This window comes from Camelus dromedarius, chromosome 5 (genome assembly GCF_036321535.1).
Source record: "Camelus dromedarius isolate mCamDro1 chromosome 5, mCamDro1.pat, whole genome shotgun sequence".
Classification (NCBI taxonomy): domain Eukaryota; kingdom Metazoa; phylum Chordata; class Mammalia; order Artiodactyla; family Camelidae; genus Camelus; species Camelus dromedarius.
This window is the reverse complement of record NC_087440.1, coordinates 54783217-54809744: the sequence shown is the minus strand read 5'-3', so window position 1 is coordinate 54809744 and position 26528 is coordinate 54783217. Positions and strand designations below refer to the sequence as shown.

Sequence of the window (26528 nt, the reverse complement as noted above, 5' to 3'; positions counted from 1 at the left end):
GGGTTTTTGTCTTATTGAACTCACATTTTTGTTAAGTTGTTCTGTAGCGTAAAACATTTGTGAGGAATTTCCTTCTATTCCATGAGCTTGGCTTTTCTCCTCACTTGCATTTTTTGCCATTGGATCTTCTACGTGCCATATTATTTTCTCTTTGTTTAGTTTTGTTTCAGTTGGCTGTTGTATGTTTGCACAGTTGCCATGCTGTTTCTCTGCCTCCTGTCTGTGCCACTTATTATTGAGGGTGACTTCTTCATGTTTCCCATTACAGAGGAAGCCTGTTTGTTTTCCTGACTCTGCTACAGTTTGGGGCTGGAGGAGACCGTGTTATATCCCGTCTTTCATGAGGGATTGTGAAGTTTAGGACAGAGTTCAGCTATAGTGGGTGGACTCGTCATTAACATCCCTCATTTTAGCATCTACCCTTTCTTCCGAGATGGTATTAAAGATCCTCTTCCAGGGACAGATGACTATTTGGGGTATGTCTGCTATTCTCTTGTGAGGTACCTTTGGGCTGTGGACAGTTTCCTTAACTCAGTGAGGCGCCCTTGAGCCTTCCCTTCCATCTCAGAGAGACAGTTCAGTGTTCATACTCTCCCATTTTCTCTCTTGTTCTAGTCTTCCTCATTCAGAGAAGAGCAGTAAAGGCCTCCATTCAGTTTGCTTCTCCCCACATTTGGGGGATTTAGTGAGACATCTCATAACTGCACTGACTCCACAGGCTACCTTCTGAAAGTTAGGAGTGGAACAAGGACATTTTTCTTGTGTCCACCTTGTTATTATCTTATGTCCATGTTGATCCAGAATCTCCTTCAAAGTTTGGATTTCAAATATAGAACCTCCATCAAGTGCACTTAAAGAAGATTGCTTTTTTCCAATCACCACTGCCAAATGCCCAATGTTAGTTTGCCCGTTAACCTTAGTGAGTGACTACGTATGTCTGTAGCCCTGCAGTATTTTCAATCTTTGGTGCTGTGTATCTCACTCATTTGCTCCTCTGTTCTGTTACTGCCCTAGAAATCGGAGAATAAAAAAAAATTCCTTGGATTTTTGATAGAAAGCAACTCCCAGGTTGGGTCCAAGGTGAAAATGGATCCCTTCCTGGATTAAAAACATGAATGCTGCTACAATTCCTGGCTGTGAATGCTCATAGAGTCACTGCTGAACCATTTTATGTTGATTAATTCTGTGGGATATACCCCCCTTTTTAATTTATTCCTTCTTTTCTCCCATTTCTACTTATAACCATCCCTGCCAACTATCTACATTTCACTGTTAAACTGTTTATATTGTCTTGGTGATTTTAAAGTTTCCTTGCATTACCTATGGGCATTGGGCTGAAAAGCATTGCCTCTATTTTACAAGTAAATATTTTATAGAACAAATCCAGAGACCTTGTATTGGTAATTGGTAACAAAAATGCTGATGCCTTAGTGGCAGTGTTTATAAGAAAATGTTAATTTTTAGGGTAAAAATTTCATTAGAAATTGCTTTGGGAAATATATTAGCTAACATTTACAGTGTTTTTAAAGGAGACAAAAGATTGCCACTAAAAAAAATATTATTGAAAGCATCTTCACTGAATTCCTCCATTTAAAAAATACCCCACTTGTATTTGTTAAATACAAGTTAAATACACTTGTATTTGTTAAATACAAGTCCCTCCTTTAATGATGTCTCCAGCTATGCCTGACATACTTTGAGGCCCAGTGGATAATTCTGGCCAGGAAGTATCACTGGACAATAGGCAGTGCAGTTAGAGGGAAAAAATACTGTAGACTTGCCAGTGGGGGAAAACATTTACAATAAATATTAGGAGAGTGACAAAGAGGCTTTCCAAGGGATGTTCATATTTCTTGATTTATGTAATTTGATATTTAGAGTATATAGAAATCCAATAATATCTTTAAAAACCCCACTTACACCAATATTTCCTCTACCTTAGACTAAAGGTGCCTGGGAGGCCAGGCATTCCCCATATTTCTTTCCTTAATGTTTAGACAGGGCTATGTCTCGAGCAGATAGCCAATGAATACACATTACTACTAATAATGACTGAGCTAATTTATTAGTATAGAGTAATTCCAGGGCTTTCCCTCCTGGTTTGTCTGGTTCTAAGCCTTTAAAACCTGTTTATATGTCAGAAAATCAGCATTACAAACTCTCTGGAGCAAATCATAAAATATTAGTTGGATACATGTTTAAAAACTCACCTTTGGCAGTATAAAATTATTGCTCAAGTGATCTTTTTTTAATCTTAAAGAAAACAGTCAAAGCAGGTGTCACTGGTTAAGAGTCCAGTTGATCAACACGTTTCACAATCTGTACCAACATCACGGGAAAGGAGCCTGGAACATCACTCTAAAACTTTTCAGCACCAAATTTCCACAACTGCGTTTGTACAAAACGCAAATGGGTTTTTAGCGAAAGCCCTAATTTTCCTTTGCTTGTAAATTAATTCCTCTAGGGTCAAAGTTCTGGCTGCCACAGATACCGTCCTTCTAGATACAGAACGCACCTAAGGGCCACTTGGTGCAACATCCCCCTGACAGCGGCCAGAGGGTCCTCTTAGGTGGCAGGTACGTTGGACATAATTTTTAACTAACGAATGCAAGCGTTTCAAGTTGTATTATTCTTCTCTAAAAGCCTAAGAGTTGTTTTCCTTACCCACACTTGAACCCCAGTCTCTTTCCTGATGAGGCCACCTGTTTGCTCATCTTTCACAGGGCGAGGGAACCAGAACACTTCCGATGCAGCGTCCTCTTTGCCCTAAGAGGAGGGGGCTGATTGGGCACCCGGACCTTGCCTCCTCCAGCTGAGGTTCCAGTTCTGGACACCTGCCTCCTTTCGGATTCGGTGTATCCCGCAACAGCCTGAGGGGGTCCAACACATTCCTCCTGGCTGGCTCTGGGAGGGACGCGGACGCTGTCGGCAGCACAGCAGCCGGCAGCACAGCAGCCGGCCCCGGGGACGCCGGGCCGAGGGCGGGGCGAGGGGCGGGGCGAGCGCCGTGACGCGAGGAGGCTCGGCCAATGGGGGCGCTCCGCGGCGCCGGCCGAGCCGCCAGCCTATAAAATGGAGGCGCTACCGCGCTCTCCAGTCTCGACTGTTCCGGGCTTCGAACCTGTTGGTAGCTTTTGGCCTACTTTCCTCAGGTGCCTCCGGCCACAGCCCATTGACGGTCGGCGAAGTTCACTTGCAGCCCCTGACGCGTCCGAGGTCCCTCCGGAGAGGCAGCGGCGGGTCCATGGAGAAGGGCCTGGGGCGGGTGCCGGCTAAGCCGCGGGGGGCCAGGTGCAGCAATGGGTTCCCTGAGGGGGAGCCGCCACGGCCCGGGCCAAGTCCTCGCACAGAGAAGACGCCGCGGCCGGAGAGCAAGAGCGCTCAGCCGGCTGACGGCTGGAAGGGCGAGCGGCCCCGCAGCGAGGAGGACAACGAGCTGAACCTACCCAACCTGGCGGCCGCCTACTCGTCCATCCTGCGATCGCTGGGCGAGGACCCCCAGCGGCAGGGGCTGCTTAAGACGCCCTGGAGGGCGGCCACGGCCATGCAGTTCTTCACCAAGGGCTACCAGGAGACTATTTCAGGTCAGTGAGCAGACCGGCCGGCGTGCGGGGCACGGGGGAGGTGGCCGCGGGAAGTGCGCGCCGGCTCCAGGAAGTTTCCGGAGTTGTTTCACTCTTGGCAGAGGAAGCCGAGTGCTGTCACCTTCCAAATCCCGCCCTCGGCCCTGGTTCCGAAGTCCCGCCGAGGAGAGGGCCTTGCATGGGACTGCATTTTGGGCGCCCTGGGAGGCAGCGGCCTCTCCACCCGGGGCCCAGCTGCAGCGCCCTCGCGGGGTCCTCCCGGCTCGCTGCACGCAGCCGTCTCCTCGAGTCTCGGGTTGGCAGGACCGCGGTCACGGAGTCTCCCCACTCCCCTCTACCCACTTCTTCATCCCTAGTGGAGCCTGGAGTCCTTTTCGCTTGACCTCCCAGGGCTGGATGCCCGAGGAACGTGCTAGACCCGGATCCGTGATAAGGATCACCTGGGCTCGTTGAAGTGACGGCTTCCTAGGTCATCCCTTCTCTTGAGGTCTTACTTTTGGATAGGTCTCGGGTGAAGCCTTGGCTTCCTGTGCTTGGACAGCTGGGGCACTTCTCTCTGACTTGCCAGGGCACCCAGGTCTTCAGAAAGTTGTAATTCTCTTTTGTTCACATAAAGTTCACTCCAGCTCAGGACTTTTACAGAATTTGGCGTAAATCCGGGCGCGGGCTTTCCAGAGTTTGAGGTGTGAGGTTTCTTGGGTTAGTTTGCTACTTAAAGCCTTCTCCACCCTTTCTCCTCACTGTCCAAATCCAAAAGCAGTAAAGCGACTTCTTGGGAGTTGGGGAGGTTCGCTGGGCTCTGGGACGTGGTGTCCCCCTATCCCCTTCCTCCGCCCCCCCCACCCCCAATCCCGAATAAGCCGGGGTGGCCCAGTGCTCTGGGCCCCTGAGGTGGGGTCGGGCCAGGAAGCAGGGGTTGAGGGGAAGGGTCGGAACGAGAGAGGTGGATGGAAAATGTCTGAGGGCCAAACTGCCTGTTTCCTGGTTGAGAGGTGTTGGTCATTAATTAAAAAGAGAGAGAGAGAAAGTAAAAAAAACTCTGACTTATACAGCTGAGAGCAAGGTCATTTTCCAGTTCACATCTTCTGTGCCTCTTGGTGACATTTACTTCTTTGGCCTAAGAAGCCTTCTGCCCTGACCATTTCTCAAAGAATAACAGTGCTGCTTTGCAAGGTAGCCTCCCTGACTAGGTTACTTCCCAATTAAGTTTCTGAATCGAACGGATTCTGGGAAAAACAAAGTTATTTTTTCCCAGTCTACCCTACCCCAAAGGAGGGGTGGGAAATGGGTGAGAGGGGTGGGGCCCAAAAAGGAAACGATTCTACATCCTGATGCCAAGAAATGGACCTCTAGTTCTGTGTCCAAGTTCACTGTTTTGCCCCTTGATGATAAAAGGTTGGAACTTCAAAAGCAGAATTTCAGAATTTAAAGAATGAAGATCATCATTTGGTGAATTTTCTATTATTTGGTGATATTCTGTGATGTAATGAAGAAATATCTTCTTAGGGCCTTGGTCAGTCAGCCTCTTGTCGGGCTTTGGGAATCCTGCCCTTATAGAATTCACAGGAGAGAGAGATTGTTTGTTTGTTTGTTTCAATAGACTTTTTTTTTAAAGAGCAGTTTCAGGTTCACAACAGTATTGAGCAGAAAATACAGAGAGTTTGCCCATAGCCCTCCCCACCCACACATATACTTCCCTACCCTCAACATCCCTCATCGGTGTGGCATATTTGGTACAATCGATGAACCAACATAGACACATTATTATCAGCCAAAGTCCATAGTTTACATTAGGGTTCACTCTTGATGTTGTACATTCTGTGGGTTTTGACAAATGCATAATGACATGTAAGTCACCACTATAGTATCATACAGAATAATTTCATTGCCCTAAAAATCCCTTGTGCTCCATCTGTTCATTCCTAGGAGAGAGGGATTTCTTACCCTGAGACAGGTCACAGAATTATCAAAAGTGTCTCCAAAGGTTTACTTAAGAAATAATTTCAGAAGTTTGAGCCATAGGACCTATGACTGCAAAGAACACGTCATTCTACCTTAGGGAAGTGTTCTAGTCAAGTGTTAAGTTATTATTTAGAAAGTCCATGGACCTAGGAACTGAAAGCAGACTTGGGGACTCTAATTCTCACCCTACCCAAGAGGGCCTGGGGAGGAGGGTGAATGGGAGTGATTGCTTAATGGGTACAGGGTTTCCTTTTGGGGTGATGAAAATGTTCTGGGACAAGAGAGTGGTGATGATTGTACACCATTATGAATGAGCTAAATACCCCTGAATTGTACACTTTAAAATGGTTAAGATGATGTGTTATGTATATTTTACACCACAATAAAAAAAATCCACAGACCACTTAAGATGTATTAATAGCCATTAATTGAATACTTTTTATGCTCTTTTATGCTCAAATAAGTACTTTATTTGGATGGTCTTGATTTATCCTCATTTGTGAGGTAAACACTGTTTTTTTATTCCCATGATAAGGAAACTGAGGCGGGGAGGTTGACAACTTCAAGTGGTAGAGTTGGTGTTTGAATCCAGGCAGCCTGAATGCAGATCTCTTAGCTGCTTCCTTATGTTGCTACTTAGATGCATCATTGTATCTTATCTACTAAGCATTTCAAACTGTGAGTCCTGACCTAGTACTTGGGTCACCAGCATTAAAAAAAAAAAAAAAAAAAAGGTGAAGCAGAATGGAGAAAATCAGTCTGTTACGTGTAGTAAGGGTAAATGTTTTGAGAAAATTTCATGTAGGTTTTATAGGTAGGATTTGTTTGGTATGTACTGGCTCTGGATGTAGAATGTATTTCTTATATTTGTTGTGGTCAAAAGTTTGACAAGCCTCTAGAGGACTGCATTTAAGAACTTAATATTGATTTCTTAGAGTTATAAAGAGAAGACAGAGAGGAGAGGATGACGAGGAAGATGCTGAACTTAAAGGAATGAACCCGAAATGGTGGTGGTCCAGGCCCTGCACCAACCTGGGTGGGAGAGAGAAGGAAGGATACTTTAAATCTATACGAAATGCAGAAGTAAATAATAGAGAAAACAATACCTGATTTTTATTTCTTTAGAAAGCACTGTAGAATGACCACTATAGATTGTTTTGGATAGAAACAAACTTCTTTGAAACTATCACTTTTCTACGCTTGTAAGTAAGATTCTTAACATCTTTTATGTCTCTGTATATTAATTCCTGGTTAATAGTGTTAACTTCAATGTTGTAAAATATAAAATAAGTTGATATTTTACATTCCCCAAATTATTATTTGTTTTCAGTTCCTCCCGAGTGAATTGATGTTAATATCTGATATTTGAGGAATTTGTCCGTTTTCCCTGTACTGAAGCTTATCTTCATGACCCTTGCCTGGTGCACCTTTCTTTACTTTCCAGTGTGTACCTTATTATTGGTGCATCTGTCATCACCTGTAATGGGGCCGTGTCAAGGTTGTGCAAGTCTGTTAGTGTTCACCACTAGGCTGTAGCTTGTAGTGGAAGGAGGGCTGGAGGAGACACTATCACCTGTCCCAGGAACTGGCTGTCCTTACAATAGCATCACCAAGTGATCCTTGGATCAGCTCACTTTTATCTATTGCTGTCCCATTTCAGTTTAACCACATCCTAGTTCTTTTACATATTGAAGGTTTTACTTTAATGAGGTTTTCTTTCTGTGTATTTCCTGTATTTCCACTATTTTAAAAATTCAGAACCTTAATTAAATTGAAGGGTCTACTATTCCCTGAGGTCACTGGTGTTCAAGTCCCTGTGTTTGACCCTTTCCTTTCCCTGTCCTCTCCTGGGTATAAATGGAAACAACCTCTTAGATAGCATATCTGCCAAAGGTTAAGTGAATATAACTTGTCTCATCAGTTGTCCTTTCTGTGAGTTTATGGGAGTACACGAGAGTCTTGACTTGTCTACCACATTTCTAGTTAAAGTAGGTTTTAGCTTGTCCAGGATGCCAGGGCAATTTTCATAAATCAAGGTGACAGTGTCCCAAATCTTGGGAAACTTTGTGAGCCTGTGTATAACACAGCAAGAGGAGATGACACCATAGGTGATGGGTTTCTTAACTGTCTTCCCAAACTGCCTCAACCATGTTCGTTGCAAGATGGTAACTATTCTCTAAGGATAATGTGAAGCAATTAGATATTTTATTTACAAAAATGAATCTTAGCCACTTCATACTGAAGTGTGCCAGCACTTACAAAAGGTTTTCTTTTTCTTTTTGAATCACAAGCTTCTGTGATTTACCAAATCAGATCGCCATGGTGAACTGAGTACTGTAACAACTTCTAAGATGTGAAGAGGGGCAAAAAGTCCACTTACTTATTATCTCCTCCCATACTGTGGTTGAAAGATGAGTTTATATCCCAAGTTTTAAAGTATGTTATAGAAAAATTAACCTCATCGAGAGGTGCTATTTTGGATGCATGTAGTTCATTTAAGTCTTGATTCACTAATAAGTTTCATTTTAATTTATTTTGTTAATGAATATTTATGTAGGTCTTAGTTCTGTGTGTTGCTGGAAAGGGTACTGTGAATAAAGAAGAAAAAATAAGACTGTTGAAGTATGTGACTGGAATTTGGGAGTAGTCAAAGTTGATGAGAGCTGTTAAGTCATTGAGAATGGAGGAGAAAAGCAAGAAATAGTTTTTTTTTAAGGATGTATTATCTATTAACATTTTTTTCTGGCCTGGGGGGAAAAGTCACTACACATAACTCTGAAATGCCGAACAAATTGGTACTTGCTTCATTTTCATTGCCATAACATTTCATTCACTGCCATAACAAAGTACCACAAACTGGACTGTTTATTAAACAGAGAAATCTATTGTTTCACAGGCTACAAGTCTGAAATCAATGTGTTGGTGGAACCATACTCCCTCTGAAAATTGCAAAGGGGAGTTCTTCCTTGTCCCTTCCCAGCTTCTGGTGGTGGTTGTCAATCCTTGGTGTTCCTTAGTTTGGAACTGAATTACTCCCATTCCTGCCTCTGTTGGTGTTCAAATTACCATTTCCCTCCCCCCACTTCCCTTAAGTTTCCCTCTTTTAAGGACACCAGTCATATAGAATAGAGTCCATTATACTCCAACATGCCTTATCTTAATTTAGTTAGTTACATTTGCAGTTATTTCCAAGTAAGGTCACATTCTCAGGAGCTGGGGTTTAGGACTTCAGCTTATCTTCAATATAGTTCAACCTATACCAGTGCTAAATGCTATTATTCCTAAGACTGACTGGGAACTTTACGGTTTCATTTAATTTATTCATTGAATGCCAGCCTCTGCACTGAATGCTAGTAACACAGGATGAGCAAAACCAGATATAGTTCCTTCATTCCCTTATGGAACTTATAGTCTATTGGACAGATACTCATCAGAATCACATGATAGACTGAGAAATGTAGTGATTAAAAGGACACAGCTCAATGAGAGCATTTAGTGAAGGAACTTGATCTATGCTAGGAGATGGGAAGTGTGGAAGCTTGAGCTGACATCTGAGTAACAACAAACACTGCTGGTAATGTACTATGTGCTGAACACAGTTGTGAGTGCTTTACATGTATCGCCTCATTGATCCTCACAATAGCCCTATGGGATAGGTAATATCAGCCCCATTTTTAGGGATAAAGAAACTGAGGCACAGAGAGAACTTGCACAAGATCATATCTGAAAAGTAGCAGCATTGGGAGAATGATGGAGAGTGAGAATCATCATAATCTCTCACAGTCTATTTAGTCTTAGTCATAATATTTTACTGATTTATTTGAATCACCTCCCCTCTCCCTCCCTTTTTGTATTTTCTCTGCTGTTTTCTTTGGCCAGCTCTGGAAACTGCCATGTTGGGCATTCCCTCACTGACTCATGTGCAGTATGCTTCTCTAATTTGAGTCCAGTATTTGGTTGAGTCAGACTGCAGTAATAAAGTTTGCCAGAAGAGGGCAACTATCTAATTTTTGATGACTCCTAAATTATGAATCCTGGATTATATGAATAATTCCTAATTCCAGGTTATATAATGAATATGTTCCCTATGGTTATACATTCTCCACTGAGTTTATCGCAATTAGATTGAGGGGTAATTTGTTTTGAGTTAACCAAAGATTGTATAAACCGAGAAGGCATTTACTCACTAGAATTTTGTTCTATTACAGCTTCAGTCACAGTTTTTTTTTTTTGAAGGACTGTCTGTACTCACATTTGAAACCCTAGCAAATTGCCCAGCTCATGTAGATAACTTGATGAATGTCTGAATTAATTTCTTAGAGACAAGGACTCCTTTATGCTTGTCTTTCTCCTACCACAGTGCTCTGTGCACAGGTGTTCAATAAATGCTAGCTCTTTAATACACTAAAGAAACCTGCATGGGACTTAGCTTTATGAAAAACCCACAGAAGTTATTTCCACTGGATCTCCTGAACACTTCTAGACCAGATGTCATTTTTTAGACATCTTTGTATCTTTCACGGAGTCTTGTATCTGTAGAAACTCACCTTTTTGGTGAGATGGCTCCTTATAGCCAGTCAACATATTTCGATATCAATTGAAGCAACTGGCCCGTTTCCCTGGCACATCAAAATTCTCGTGGGGAAGAATCTCTAGAAAATCTGTCAGGATTGCAATGAAACTATTGTAGAAATGTTCAAATGTACACAGAATTAGAATATAAAGTATAATGTGCCCATCACCCAACCATTTACATAAACATATGTCTGTTTGCTATGTTCCTCCTGCCTCACACACCTTCCCCAACTAAGTTATTTTAAAGCAAATCCCAGATATGTTATTTCATTGATAAATATTTAACTATATCTCTAAAATGTAAGGATTTAAAAATATTATCACACTTTAACAGTAATTCCTTACTATCGAATATCTAGTAAGTGTTTACATTTCTTTGATACTCCCACAGGTGTCTCTTTACAAATTGCTTTGTTTGAATGAGGATTCAAACAAGATTCACACATTATATTTGATAAATGCCTTCAAGTTTCTTTTAATTTGTTACAGTTTGGTATTCCTTTCTATCTCCTAACAATTTGTTGAAGAAACAGGGTCATTTGTCCTATAGAATTTCCCACGTTCTGGATTTTGCTTATTTTCTCACAATCCAGTTTAACATGTTCCTTTAGTTCCTGTATTGCTTATATGCTAGTAGTTGGATTTAGAGGCTTGCCTCCCTGCCTCCCCCTCAACCAATTAACTCTTAAATTTAGTCAAGAATACTTCATAGGTAGGTGGTGGCATGTGCTTCCATTAGGAAGCCACTAAATACCTGGTTGTCTGTCTTTTTGTGATGTTAAAATTGATCAGCTTTAGGTGTTACTGGCCCAGTTTGTCCATTACAAAATTCCCCACCAGGAGTGATGGAAATGTTAGCTGTCTTGATTGTGGTAGTGGTTTCATTGGTGTATACATCTATACATCTATAAAAATTCACCAAATTTTGAAATATGTGTAGTTTACTGTACAGGAACCATACCACAATAAAGGTGTTCAAACAAAAAAAGTTCCCCACTAGCCTTTCATCTACTGGTTTTAGTAGTCGACGGTGATTGCCTAGATCTGTTATTTTTTAGAAGTTGAAAATAAGGATGTTTGGTTCTTTAATTCCTTCTGAATTTATTAACTGGAGTTCTATAAAGAAGATATATGGGATCTCTTTAGGCCATCTTTGCAGCTATCCAGTAAGTTTAAAAAGTATTTTAAATAAAGTTTAAAGTATATAAGGTTGTTAATTTCTCTAACATATTTCTTTTTTAAAAAAAATCTTTAAAAAATGTTTTATTTATTTACCATTGTATCATTTTATTTTATTTCATCTTGGTGAGGGGAGGTAATTAGGTTTATTTTTTAGAGGAGGTACTGGGGATTGAACCCAGGACCTCAGGCATGCTAAGCATGCACTCTACCACTTGAGCTATACCCTTCCCCATCTCTAACATATTTCTTTAATTCTGCAGTGGAGAGCTACCTACTTATGACTCAGTCTAGAAACCATAAAATAAAATACTTACTACTTTATATAAAAACTAAGAATTTTCACATGTCAAATATCAACAGAAATGAAATCAAATGACAAACTGGGAAGAAATATTTACAACTCATATTGTAGACAACAGGTTAATAATACTAGTATAAAAAGATGCTAGAAATTAATTTGAGAAAAAGGCCCAAAACACAATTGAAAAACTGGCAAGACGTGAACAGACAATTCACGGGAAAGGAAATACAAATGACTCTTAAAAGCACGGAAAGATGCTTGACTTCACCTTCAATAAGAGAAATGTATACAGACCACCCCAAGATATATTTTTCCCTTATTTGATTGGCAAAAGTCCAGAAATTTGATACTGCATTACATTTTTGAAGTTATAGGGAAGCAAATATTACTGGTGAAAGTGGAACTATCCTTATGGAGGATAATTTGGCAACATCTATCAAATACAAATGCATAAATATCTTACTTGAAAATCCAGCCTCTGGGAATTGCATACATGAAATGATGTATGCTCAAGGTTAGTCACTGCAGCCTTTGAAGAAAGCATGCTAAATGTTTCATCTCCTCCCTTAGAATGCCTAAATGATACAGAGGAGTTACTTTTTATAGGAAAACGGTTGGGGGAGGGACAATAAAATGTTTATATTGTTATTAAGAATTGGAGGATACACAGGCTAGTCAGGGATGTGAAATGGGCAGATGGCCAATGAGTAGAAGCAAGACTTTTCATTATATTTTTAGCTTTTGAAGTATATGCATGTATTTTCAAATCGATAAATTAAAAAACACTGTGACAAAGTTGTTTCAAATCTAGGAGTAAAAGAAATACAACTCTTTTTAATGGCTAGCTAATGAGAAATCAGATTACTGAAAACTCTTACCCTGGAATTAGAGGAAAATAGTTAGATGTATATATTTGCAAGTTTGATCTTCACTGTGATCCTTATTGCAGATAGAAAGAGCCCAAGTTTGAATGTGACCTTGTCCTTTAACTCTGTATAAGTACCGACATGTCTCTAAACTTAATTTTCATCTTTCTCTTTTTGTAAAGGGTGGTAATACCTGCTTTGCCTGGGCTCTTATAGGAATTAAGGTCTGCAAAAAGCACCTTGTGCTTAATATATTCCTTCTTTTCTGATGAGGAAGAACTGCGAGATTGGATTAATTGGGAAGTGTTTTAAGAATGTGGGACGTTTTGGAGCCCTGAGCCACTATGTAAAATGTCCAGTTACTCTGAGGCCACCATGCTGTGAGGAAGCCCTGCCACATGGAGAGGCCACATCTAGGTATTCTGACTGGACATATGAATAAAGACTCTTCCAGGTGATTCCAGTCCCCAGCCAACTGGTCGTCCCCACTCAGGCCCCAGACATTGTGGACTAGAGGCCGCTCATCTCCTCTGTGCCTCATCTGAATTCCTGACCCACAGAATCCCAGGATGTAATAAAATAGTTGTAATAAATTCTCGGGTGTTTTGTTATGCACTAAGAACTGGAACAGATTTTGAGATGACGATGGTTAGAATTTGCATTAGTGCAAAGGAAAAGGAAGTGACTTAAACAGACCAAGAGATGGCATGATGGTTTAAGGCAAGAAATTTAAATTTCTGAATGATCAGTGCAAGGCTGAGAGTTGAAAAGCCAGGAGAGTGCCTGCAGTCCTCAAAGGAGTGAGAGGAGGAGAGGTGTCAGCATTCAGACAGTAGGAAGAGTGAGAGAAGAACAGAGACAGCCCTCAGGGGAGGTGTGAGAAGTGTAAGTGGCAGAAAATGCTTTTAAAAATAACAGGGAACAAAAGGAAGAGGTCATTAGACAGTAGACTTGAGCCTGATTGCCTGGCTTCAAATCCCGTTACTTACCAATTGTGCCTGAATTGCCTCATCTGTAAGATGGGGCAGTGAATAGTACTTACCTATCTTATAGGGTTATTGTGAGGATTGAATGAGTTAGTACACATAAAGTGCTAAGAGAAATGCCTGGGTATATGAAGTACTGTACACAATTTATCTGTGTTAGTATTGATACTGAGATTTTATCTGAGGGTGATGTTAGTAGTTTCAATAGCTTAATGTGGTCAGAAGCCAGATTGTAGGACCTTAGAGAGTAATTTGACAAAATTACAGGAAATGAGAAATTTTTTGAGGTGTTTTTTCTTGACTGTAGAATCAAGTGAGTTTCCCCTTGGTGTGTATCAAGGGAGCAACATTCTAGATGCTGGTGAATGAAATCCACAGATGTTGAAGAGAAGACTGTGGGCACCCAGACTCTGGGAGGCAGGCCAGGTTGTGTCCGAGTGATCTCACATGATCCTCCTGTCAACCTGGAGGTCATACTCCTTGTAAAGAGGTGGAAACAGAGGAGGCTCTGGTCAAGTCCCTTGCCAGAGGTCACAGAGCAGAACCCAGGTGTGCGTGACTACAGCGCTCATGTTCTGGGTGACATCAAGCCCCTGCAGGTTTTCAGTGCCTGTGTTTCATTTTCATGTGAAGATCCATTTAATATGTGAGAATTGTAATCCCTAGGAATTCTGCTTTTCTTCCTGGGTTCTAGCAAAGAGAAAGCCAAGTAGTTTTAGTTTTGAGGCATTTCTTAATATCCTGACTTCAAGATACTTCATGAAGTTTTTGATCAGGGGAATTTGTGAAAAATTGTGGGAAAAAAAACCCCAGCTAAATTACATACAATTCTAATGTGAATTAATAACTAATAAACTTTCCCCCACTTAATCTTTTGAGGGAGCTATTTGAAAACCAAAATTGTATATATTTTGTGGTCATTTATACTTTATAAATGTGAGTCTGTTTTAATGGTTTTATTCTTGAGACACTTTGCAGTTCTGTTTGTTTTTTTTCCAGTTCTGTTTTAAAGAACAGGGCTTATACTTTGTTAAATGCAATTACAAATTCTTAATCTTTCATTTAAAGTAATTTTCTCTATAACTACAATGGTATGTAAATTTCAGAGATACAAATTTGTTTTATCTTTTTGAACAATTAGGCAAAATATGTTCCATCTGTACTAACATATCCAAGTTGTGTTGAAGTATGCACAGTTGAGTGTTGCATATTTTTTATTTGTTTGCTTTTTATTGTGGTAAAACATACACAACATAAAATTTACCATTTTAACCAATTTTAAGTGTATAGTTCAGTGGCATTAAGTATATTCACACTGGTATGCAGCCATCACCACAGTCTATCTCCAGAACATTTTCATGATCCCAAACTGAAACCGTACTCATTAACCAACAGCTCCCTGGTCCCCTTTCCTCCTGGCCCTGGAACCACTAGAACCAGTAGAACCACTGTTCTACTTTCTGTATGTTTTTGAGTATTCTAGAGACTTCATATGAGTGGAATCATACCATTTTGTTCTTTGTGTCTGGCTTATTTTACTTAGCATAACGTCCATGTTAACATTATTTTAAAGTTTAACTGTTAGGTCCTTGTTTGAGCCAGTAACTCTTCCTGTAGAATGTTGTATCTTCTTAAATTTGTAAGTATTGTATTTTTATTTACTCAAGAAATCCTTAGAATTGAATATATATTAATATATACACATAGTGTGTGTGTATTTATTTATCAAACACCAAGTCTGTAAATGATGCTGTGCTAACTATTAAAAGGGAAAGCAAAAATTGCTGGGCTCGGGCTCGGGCTCGGGCTTCAAGAAGACTGTGGTCTACGCTAGCAGGGACCGGACACCAAGTTTCTGCAGAGATGAGCAAATGGGGTTCTGTGTGGTCAGAAGGAAGGTGGGTTCTTCTGCTAGTTTAGAGAAGATTATGGTCTTAGGTGTTCTGGAATAAAAAGAATACACTAATATTCATAGTTGTCTGTGTTGTGGGCACAATGGGGCAGCTGGTTGGTGACATGGTGATGTGTGGGTTGGTAAAGGAATATACCAGAGGTAACATATGGGAATAGGAGTTTCTTAGGGTACACCGTCACAGACAACAGCAGGCCACACAGGTGAGGGATGCCTGCATGAGCACTGAGGGCTGGTTGTTGGGGTGTTTTATAAGGTCGTGTGACAAGATGCCTTATTGGGTTGTGCACAATCTCTGGCTGGTTGTAGGTGAGGTAAGAGGTTTAGGGTCCGTGAAGGGCAGTGGGGTTTGACTCTGGCAAGGTAGGCATTACCTGGGGCTATTAGTTTGTAAGGGGAAACATGACCAGTAAAGAATGTCAGACATCTAAGAGCCCAGGAATGGGGGTTGTTGGACTTAAAATGATGTCAGTTGGCCCAACAGTCTGTACCATAGAATTAAAATTAAATAAGGTTTTCAAAGCAATTAAGTTTATTTGAAACTTTTTAATGATCATCATGGGAAGGCATTAGGGCTGGCGCCTTTCTCTGTTATTTTCAAAGTCCATTCTGGCCAGCCAGCCCTTCTAATAAACTTTACCTGAACACAAGTTGCTAGCTGGTCCTTTATAATCTGGTCATTCATTTCATCTTGGAATTCTTCCTTCTCATTTAATCCCCTTGGTTACTTGTGCTTTGAGTCCTGACTCTTGTATTTCCTTAGTATCTGTAGACTGCCTTAACACTCTTGCTCTAACTCTTAGTCATCTCTCACCCAAGTACAGTAACTTACTGGCTGCCTTGTCTCCTAGCTTGTCCTGCTCCAATCCATTAGTGCCAACATGATTTTACTGCCATCGAATAGATCTCTCCCTTCTGAAAACACTTTCTTCACCATAGCTGTGACGTTTTGTTGTGTTCAGCCTCTTGCCTGTATTTTTTCCTTCTCTTCCATCACCATCTCCTCACAAAGGGCAATGTGGAATTTTAGTTTTGTGCATAGTTTCATTCATAGACTGTTTTGAAAAACCACTCTCATTCCTACACTGGACCTGGAAACTGAGGCAGAAGTCCTACACGAGGCTTGTTCTGCAGTATTTAACCCTTATTATCTGCTCTCTTCCTTCCTCTAATTTTTCTTCTTTTTGTTTTGTTTTGTTTTGGTTGCTAACCATGAGAACCACCACCCCCTGCCCCCCTCCAACCCCTCCTCCTCTGCCAGTCAACAGCTATTGCCTATCTAGAGTTCTGTTAACAAGCCCCCAGGTTTAAGTGAGGAAACTGATGGTTGCTGAGTTCTACATTGAATTTTTTAAAGATCTGGTTGGTCTAGATGCTGTTTCAATGAAGTTCATGGCTATTGTTGTGAGGCATGATTTATATACATGTATTAGTTTTTATTCTCAGTAGGCATCAGAGCCCAGTTCAACAGAGGCCATTGACAAACATCTCAAAGACGGAATTTTTCACTAAATAGCTTAAAATACAATTCCACTGATTGTATAGTTTATACACTCATGGTAAGATGTTCATGAGCAGTAATGGAAGTGCTGGGTGCTGGAGTTCAACCGAGAGGCTGTCAACTCAGTGAGGACCCTGCTGAACTCCAGACTGCTTTAAAGGTAGAGCTGCAGTAGATCATACCTCTCTAACTGACCACCCTCTTCAAGATGTAAGTGCTGCTTTTAAGGTACAGGCAACCATGCAGGTGTGCCACTCTAATTGCCCATCAGAAACAACTTGCCTTTCCGCCATAAGGGTAAGGTGCAGGTAGCTGACAGCCTCCAGCTGTTAGTGCCTTCAGGATTTGCCTCAGTGGAGGCCAAGCTTATCTCCTGCTGTTTTTCCTTTTGTTTTAATATCCATCTCTTTCTTTCTATCCCCTTTCCACCACAATAAATTGAGCCTTTTTGAGGGTGGCCCTTTACAAGTGAAGTAGTTTATAAGAGGGAGACAAGTCTTTCTGCTGCATATTTAGTGTGTTAGAAATGATCGCTGATATAATTCTAAGGGTCTACTTGGTGTTTCTTAAACTATCTTAGTGTGTTAACAAAGATTTATCCTAGTATAATGGGAAGAACAACTAGGCTGGACTAGTCACAGCATCCACACTAACTCGTTTATGACCCTACACAAGTCATTTTCAAGACTATTGTGGATCTGGTCTGCAGGGAGAGGCAGTTGGACTAGAGTTGAATTGTCACACCAAGGTCTCTGTGGTCTGGGCACCCTTGTCAGTGTTGTCTCGTTGCTCACTAGTGACTTCCAACAGCTGACAGATGCGGTCCTAGCAAGGACCTCAGGTTTCTTTTATTGCTAGAGGTGCTGTTTTCCTTTGAAATATTCAAGCTACACAGATAGTTTCTATGGTAACAGGTCTCTTATTTTTCTTGTGACGAAGATTTTTGAAAAGGTTTTTCATCGGTATGTTCTTTAGGGTCAGTGGTCCTCTAACCTGTAGCCCCTTTGATTGGATAAAGCCTTTATTTAAAGCTTTCCCCTCAGGAATATTGTAGATACTTCTCCAAGAAGAATAAGCAGTTGCTAGTCATATTAGCACTTGAGGTTTTAGTCTATTAATTAAGCTTCATATCAATTAGAAGAGGAATTGGTAGAACAGTTAATACCAAGAAAACTGATACTCTGTTAGGATCATGACATTTTATTTCAGTTTTACTTTTTATTATGTGAAATTTTCAAACACAAAAGTAGACAACATTGTATAAGGGACAGCTGTATACTTACTACCCAGATTTAAAATTAGCATTTTGCCATACTGTCATGGTCTATTATTTTACTGAGAGCAAATCAGAGACGGGTATTTAGAGGTGAAATGTCACCCTAGAAAGTGTTTTTAATTCTTGACCATTTATACTATCCTTAGTAAATTAACTATTAATCCCTTCATATCATTAAATACCTAGTCTACATTTAACTTTCCCCAGTTGTCCCAAATGTCTTTTACTCATGATTTGTTCAAACTAGGACCCACTCAATATCCATACATTTGCCTTTTATTGTTGTTTTTAATCTACTGAGTTCCTCTTACCACCCCCGCCCCTTTATCAGATTGTCAGCTGTCCTGTCCTTTGAGATTTTTGTGATTGTTACCTTCTTATGATTTAACTTGTTTCTCGGTCCCTCATATTCCTGGAAACTGGAAGTAGGTCTAAAGCCTTGATTAAATTCAGGGGAAACATTTTTAGCAGGAATGTTGTTTTCTTCATGTAATACCACAACCAGGAGACACACAATATTTGGATCTTTTTGTTTGTTTTTAATTGAAGTATAGTTGGTTTCTAATGTGTTAATTTCTGGTATACAGCATAGTGATGCAGTTATACATATATATTTTTTCCTTTTCGTATTCTTTTTCTTATAGGCCATTACAAGGTATTGAATATAGTGTCCTGTGCTATACAGTAGGTCCTTGTTGTTTATCTGTCAGTATTTGGATCTTGAAGATTTTAAGACTCTAGTCAGTTTGAAAGCAATTCTTTACTGGCTTCCTAGAATAAACTTCTATACAGAAGTTCCTTTTTTTTTTTAAAAAGGCTTTTTATTAGTTTGAAGATTTAATGGGATTCTCCTTTCCCCTGAAACTGTTCCAGTTTGATTTTAAAAAGTAAAGGTCAAAGTAGCAATAAATTACTGAATTTTCCTGCATATAAGTCAAATAAATGGTTGGTAGAACAGTATTCTGTGACCGATGTGCACCACCTTTGGGCTCCAGTAGCCTATGCATATGAGGCCACTCTTTCTAGCTGCTTTTCTGGGCTGGAGTTAGCTGGATCCTTTCCTCTCCTCCAGCCTCCATGTTTATAACTAATTTTACTTTTCTTAAAAAAAAATAAAATCAGGTTTGCTGTCTTTGTTTCTTTTCCTGTCATTGACTTTAGGCCCAGTCACCCCATGGCTGCAGCAAGTCTTGATTTGGGTTTCCATCCCCTGGGCTTGACAGGTGCAGACTTCTGGTGGCTGGTTATCAGCCTCTCATCTGGAAGTCCCAGGATGGGTCAGAATCCAGCTCTCACACTAACAGTTGGTCCTTCTTCAGCAGGCACCTTGTGCTTCCAAATAGAGTATCAGTTTCCTCATCTGTCAAATGGGAATGAAAACTTTTGACCAGTGCAGAATGTGGCTTGAAAGAAGCCATGAACTAAATGAAAATTTTAACTTGAAAAATGCTCTAAAACAGAAGAGAATCTGCTTTCTGCCCAGTGCATGACCCACTCAGGCAGTGCACTATTCCCTTCTTTGTTTCCCACCTCTGTGTTTCATCTCACATGGTACCTCCCTTCCTCTGGAAAACCTCTCCTCCTTTCCTCCTATCTATCCTTAGGGTTTGGCTCAAATCTTTGTCTTCAATTTAGCTGTATTTCTTCTCCCAGCTCATAATTTTCCCTTTATGCCTCCCCCCCCACCCCCATTGCTTTTGTAGTCTAGCTATAGTCATTCTTCAAATATTTTTATACACAGCCTTCTTATTTCCTCAGACCTTAAGGTTCTTGAGGTCCCAGTTTGACATATTTGTGTCCAGCTTGGAAACCAGTACAAGATTTCCTATGAAAACTCGATCGTGTTATCCTTGAAACTGATTTCTAGTGTGTTGGCTATAGGGCCCAAATGGTTTTCAAGTGGCTGATTTTTCTGGGATATGGATACAGCTTTCTTGTGTGAGGTCCTCTTTCCTCTACTTTTCACTGGACCACATGGTCCTTTCTGCTCTGCAGTTGGCCCCAGCTACTTTCCCTTGTCTCTCCTTATGGCCCACTCCACCCCCAACATCAGCCTCTGTTTCCAAGCCTCCTTTCCCAGCTGATGTGAAGAGCTCACAGTGTTCCTCGGGAGCTGTCACCCTCTGAGTTGGTGACTGTACTGAGGGTTTATGGTGAGGAATTATATTGCCTACCGTTCAGCCTTGCTGAACAGCAAATTAGAGCCAGTAGTGGGTCATTTTCAACCCTCATCCTCTCTCATTCCTCAAAAGCCTATGCCCCCAGCTTGACTGGTTATCAGAATGACTTGGGTTTTTAAAAGACATAATCCTGGGATCCCCTCGACACCCAGTGAATTAGACTTTGTCAGGGTGGCTTGGGAAGCTGTTATTTTCCAAGGCTCCCTATGATTGGCCATATTTGGGAGCCACTGTTCTAAAAGATGATCCCTTGTCCCTTAATCATTTGTCACAAATGATGGAGACCTGCACACCCTGCTGGTACTTATTTGTTGGGTAAGATTACAGATGGTTCCATAACATCTGTCAGTATGAAATCTCACAGCGCCAAGAAAAAGTAGGATGATAAGGGATGAGCCTATTAAAGGCTTTTGAAGCAAATGGATAGTTTATCAGATTAGTGTGTTCTTTCTTTAGAATTGCTGTGAACCAGACCTTGTTACCACCATCTGTTTTGTAAATTCCATTTTCAGTTTAACAGCTGGATTGTGAAAGATATACAAAATTATCCAATTAAGAAACTAAAATTGACAAGTGTGTATTTTTTAATGGCTCCTTGAATACACTCTGTTTCTTTCCTTAAATAGCCTTGTAACTAGCCTTGAAACTGAGAGTTCTTTGGCTTCGATAACTTTTGAGCGTTAATAGTGTATATGATTGGCAGCCTTCAGTTTTATCCATAAATAAATCTGAATAGTTTAAAAGAAGTACTTTACTGTATCACAGTACAGAAAGCTACTAGTCATTGGTATGCATGTCCCAAAAGCTGACCAGTGGGGTGGGAGGGTAGTTCTGTGGTATTTGGCATCGATTTCCAACACCCCCAGAGCTGTGTAAGGCAGGAACTGGGAGTCATGTTGAATTCCTTTTTCAAAACCATTCTCTTACCTGTGAGGACTCTGCAGTCCAGGTCACAGTCTGCACAAAGCTCAAAAGAGAACTCAAGTCTCTGGACTCTTCTAATTCATTCCTTCTATTTTACCATTCTGCTTCTTAAACTACTGTGTGCTTTACTGTACACCTGAAACTAGCACAACATTGTGAATGAGCTATACTTCAACTTAAAAAATGGTTAAAAAAATTAAAAAAAAGAAACGTCTCTCACCAACAGATATCATATTTATGACAAGTTGAGAGGATGGGAATAGCTCACTGCCACTGTATTTGCTGAATGAAATATGCATATCAATACTATTTGGAAGGCAGCCAGCACATTTATTTCAGTAGCCTTGGCTATGTATTTTTTCCAGCTTTATTGAGATATAATTGACATGCAACACTGTATAAATTCAAGGTGTGCAATGTGTTGATTTGATAACACTTGTATCTTGCTATGTGATTAATGCCGTGTGTTAGCTAATACCTCTATCGCATCATATAATTACCATTTCTTTCTCGTGATGAAAACTTTCAAGATCTACTCTCTTGACAGAGTTCAAATATGTAATACAATATTGCTAATTATAATTTAAAAAGCAATTATAATAAAAACAAGCAGTTCATCTTCTAACTGGAAGTCTGTACTCTTTGAGCACCTCTCCCCATCTCTTACCCTCCCAGTCCCTCTCTGCTTCTACAAGTTCAGCTTTTTTAGATGCTACATATAAGTGAGATCATGCAATTTGTCTTTGTCTGACTTATTTCACTTAGCATAATGCCCTCAAGGTCCATGCATGTTGGCTTAGCTGTATTTTAATTGCTTAGAAGCAACATGGGAATTTGTCTCTGCCAAGGACTGAAGGAAAATTTCCAAAATAACCAAACTTTTACTTTCTTTGCAATGCATGGGATCTTTTCAGCTGACAAACTGGCGTTTATGAAATAAGTTCATGGAGCATATCAAAGCTGTGCAGCAGCTCTGCCTACTCCAGCAGATGGTAGAATGGGTGTCTAAAGTCATCTTAGTTTTTATTATATATAAAATAAACAATAAGAACCTACTGTGTAGCACAGGGAACTATACTCAGTTTCTTTTAATAAGCTGTAATGAAAAAGAATCTGAAAATATATGTATGTGTATGTATAACTGAGTCGCTTTTACACCTGAAACTAACATTGTAAATCAACTGCACTTCAATAAAAAAATAAAATAGTCATCTTAGTTTCTGCCATTATGTCAGTCTGTGTAATGTTTGAGTTCATGCTTATTTTGGCCATTTTGCAATTGTTGGCTCTGTCTTTGTTAAGTGGAAAAATCTGTGTGTTGGAAGTACTAACAAGAGATGTATTACCACAATGGAAGTGAAAGCAGAGATAGTGATTTTCTTCCCTTTTCATTTGCTTTAACATTACTCTTTACTATGGGACAAATTTTTCAAACAGGAAATAGAATGCCAGAAGTTTCAATGTCACACTCAGGGCAGAAGATTTTGTTTAATTGCACTGTGTGATTTAGGGAGATTTCTGAAGGAGTTTGCAGTACTGCATGAAGCAGGCTATGTCTTTTCTGTGTAATCCTCCTCTAGCCCCAGTCCTTCTGTGCAAAGGTAACCTCAGTTGCTTGCTTTTTTTTTTTTCCCAGGAAGAAACAAAACACCAGCATGTATAAGAACACCTCAATTTAAAAAATCTTTTTTTAATTAATGAAATGTCTCAAATATACAAGAAAAAGTATAAAGAACTAGTTAAGCCAACATTCATTCAATTTTAACAAACCTTAATATTTTTCTACAATTGTTTTAAAAATACAGATAAAGCTCATAGTTATCCTCTTCTGATCCTGTTACCCTCCTTCTACAGAGTTAACCACTGTCTTGAATTTGATTTCTTACTCTCATGCTGATTTTTATTCATTTTATGTGTATGTCCACAAACAGCAGGTAGTATGTTTCTACTTCATTTAAATGGATCATATTGTCATTGATGAAAAAACTAATCAATAGTCAATCTAAGAAAGAAATGGACATTTTTATTTAAGCCAACCTGAGAAGTATAACCCCAGAGATAGTCTCTCAGATAACTCTGAGAACTGTTCCAAAGAGGTAAGAGGGGAGACCATTATGTATGTGCTTTTAACGAAAGGGTATATGCAATCAGGCACACATCTTGGTAGAAGGTTACTGCTATTCACAAGGAAGGGATATCTCAGTCAATGGTTTTAGTGCTTTTCTAAGTATGGGAAGATGTAAGAAACTGGGTTTACAGAATTTTCTCCTGAAATTGTCTAACGGAGGGCCAGTTCTGCCGGTTTTCTTAGACCACAGAGGGCCTCATCCTGATCTTCCCCCCGTGAATTCCTTTCAGGGTGTACTGTAAGTCAGCGATTGCAGTGGATAGTCACTTGATTCTTGCAGAACTGGATGGTAGGCAACATTACTTATTTTACAATCCCATCCCTTTCAATCTTAATTTAGACCAAGCTTTGGGAGGCATTTCATGACTGATTTGTCCCATGGTGCTAGGAATGCTCATTACCAGGTTAAGCAAGGACTTCATTGATAGGCCACTCAATGTGCTGTTACTGGACTAGGTCCTGTTAACAGTAGTCAAGTTTCTGAACTGTATTACTACTCTGTTATGGTCCAGGAAATGGTTCCCTCCTGTTGCTTCTTCCCAAATCTAGACTTATACCATTGCAGTTATTCTTACAGGATGATATATTTGGCCAATTGTTTCAAGTTGCCTAATCATCATTAATTTTATCTGAGGCTCAGGCACACATTTGGTAATTCAGGAAACAAAATCCTGTAAAATAGGCAGAATACAAGTAATACAGCCATGTAACATAAGGTTGTAAGTATTCAGGCTAAGAACTTTCATTAGGTGCCCAATATCTCCCCAGGTCATCTGACCAGTCTGTTCTGCACCAGTCACTATCTTTAAGGGAAATGATATGTTGGCATTTTACATAATGTTCACCAAAGATATCTGCTCGTACAGGGTGAGTGGTGCATCATCGTGACACCTTACAGGGTTGAGAAAGGCATGTTATCTTCCTGAGGAGTTACAAGGCTGGCATCAGAAGATCTCTTTAGCTGAGCAGGATTTCTGCCATTGGGAAGGTCTGGTTAATGTGTAATGCAGAGGCACAATACCCACTTGAGAGAAGGGAGGAGGCCCAAATGGACAGAGAAAAATTTATGTTTAAACTTTTCTTATCTGGCCTTAAAATATGAATTTTTATTTCATCACTGTACGTATCTTCTGCTTCTGATACTTGCTTTTTTCATTGGATATTGTTCTGGGAAATTATAAATGCAGCTCAGACACACTCACTTTCACTGCTGGGTCCTATTTTATTGCATGACTATCTAAATGGTGTAATTGTTCTTCTGATGCACATTTAAACTCCTAATATTTGGTATTACTGATAATGCTGCAATAAGAATTCTTATGTTCCCTTTGCCACGTGAGTTTCTTTGGAGTCTCTTCTATTTTAAGAAAGTAAATCACAGAGTGAAGACTGACATATTAATTGGATAAAATGGAAGATCTCTGTTTAACTCTGACTGTGTGCATGGCATAGAGGGTACTGTGTGGAAACCCCAAAGCCTTAAGCTGTAACACTTGCCTCAAGGTTGGGAGGAATTACTACACGTAGCAGTGGTACCAGAAGGTGCAGTGAAGTAAGTATTGTATGCTAGTCAGGGCAGCTCTGATGTTAGAAGATTTGGGACGGTGATTCATATCTTTCTCCATTAAATCAGGTGGGCTTATCTTAATTAACCCCTTGAGCTGATTTAATTCCAGCCAAGAGCAAAAAGATTTAATGCCTTTTTTAGGTCTCACTCTCTGCCTCTTGTTCTCTCTTAATTCTAAAACCAGTAGGCAGACCCCAGTTCTTTCCTGTCCCTTAGGATAGACACATGTTCAGTGTTCCAAGTCTTCTTCCATTATCTTTTGATGCTGTCCTCCAGGAAGATGCTTCAGTTGTGCAATTCTGACTTCCTCAGAGATCTCTAATTTTTGGTGCTGATCACAAAACATTCAGCATAGTGCTAATTACTATTATCACTCTTGCAAAAGAAACTTCATTAGATACAATTTTCCTTTTGTAGGGAACCTCTCCTAGGAGTTTCCTTTTACCACTCCCACTCCAACCTTTTACCTGAGCAAAAACAGGTCTGTGTTCCTATGATGTGTGAGTAGGAGCATTTTGAACATATAAAGATTTTATGTAGCAGCACAGAATGGAATATCTCAGAACAGAGGCTCTCAAAGTGTGGTTCCCAGACCAGGAGCATTAGTGGCTTCTGGGATCTTGTTAGAAACGCAAATTCTCATTTTCACCCAGGCCCTCTAAATCAGAGGCTGTGTGGATGGGGTCCAGTGATTTGTGTCTTTAACAAGCCCATTGGAGGAGTCAACTCCTGCCTCAGAGGGTGCTTAAATAGGTACTTCGGGTCATATTGCAGGCCTGCCTTACTGCACTTTCCAGAAGGGACAAAATACTTGAGGGATGGCTTCTCAGCAGGGTTATTTGTTGTCACTGCTTAATCATTAATGACACAAGAAAGGTATACTTTTATATTTCTCGTGTGTGGCATTGTTATAGATAGGTCTTTAACTTTTGGAGGCGGCTTTGGTTTCCTTTGGTTATGACCAACAGTAGGAAATAGAACGCCATAAATCCTTGTTTCCAGGGTTACCTCCTTGCTGCTGATAACAGGCAGGAAATTAAAACAATCTGTGATAGTGTTTTGTTCTTATTAGCCACAGATGGTAGCTTTCAGATATGTTGGAGCAAAACATAAATAAATATAACAAGGAGACTTCATTATTGAAGAAAAATGGTTTGGCTGGGTCAAGCTTATAGTCTGGGTCCCTTTTAATGAAATGGGATATAGGCAATGTATCAGTGTGCCATTACCACACAAAACTCCATGACATATGGAGGTCACTCGCTTTTTTCTTTGGTTGAGTTTTGAATATGTAAAACATTTGCATGATTTCAAAGTCCGAATTATATAACACATTTTATTCAAAGATGTCTCACTTCCATCCATATCCCTTCTTGTTCTCTTAGTCCTTTATGGGTAATCATTTTTATGTGCTTTTTGACTTATTCTTCTAGTGATTCCTTTTGAAGGTATTGTATATGTACATTGATATCTCCTCCTTTTGACTTTGACACAAAAGGTTGTATAATACACCAATTTAAAATGTTTTAAGGTTATCTCTATTAAGGTGTAACTTAAATTCAATAAAATTCACCAACCGTACAT

General features: G+C 40.1%; 1 protein-coding gene across 1 annotated transcript in view; it reads left to right on the top strand.

The window, feature by feature from the left end:
* The first annotated feature begins 3075 nt into the window (after positions 1-3075).
* GCH1 (GTP cyclohydrolase 1) overlaps positions 3076-26528 on the top strand; it is a 46031-nt gene continuing 22578 nt past the window's right edge. The window contains exon 1 of the mRNA XM_010982946.3: positions 3076-3584. Within this exon, the coding sequence (XP_010981248.3) occupies positions 3245-3584 (340 nt within the window). The 5' untranslated portion in view covers positions 3076-3244. The remainder of the gene's footprint in view (positions 3585-26528) is intronic.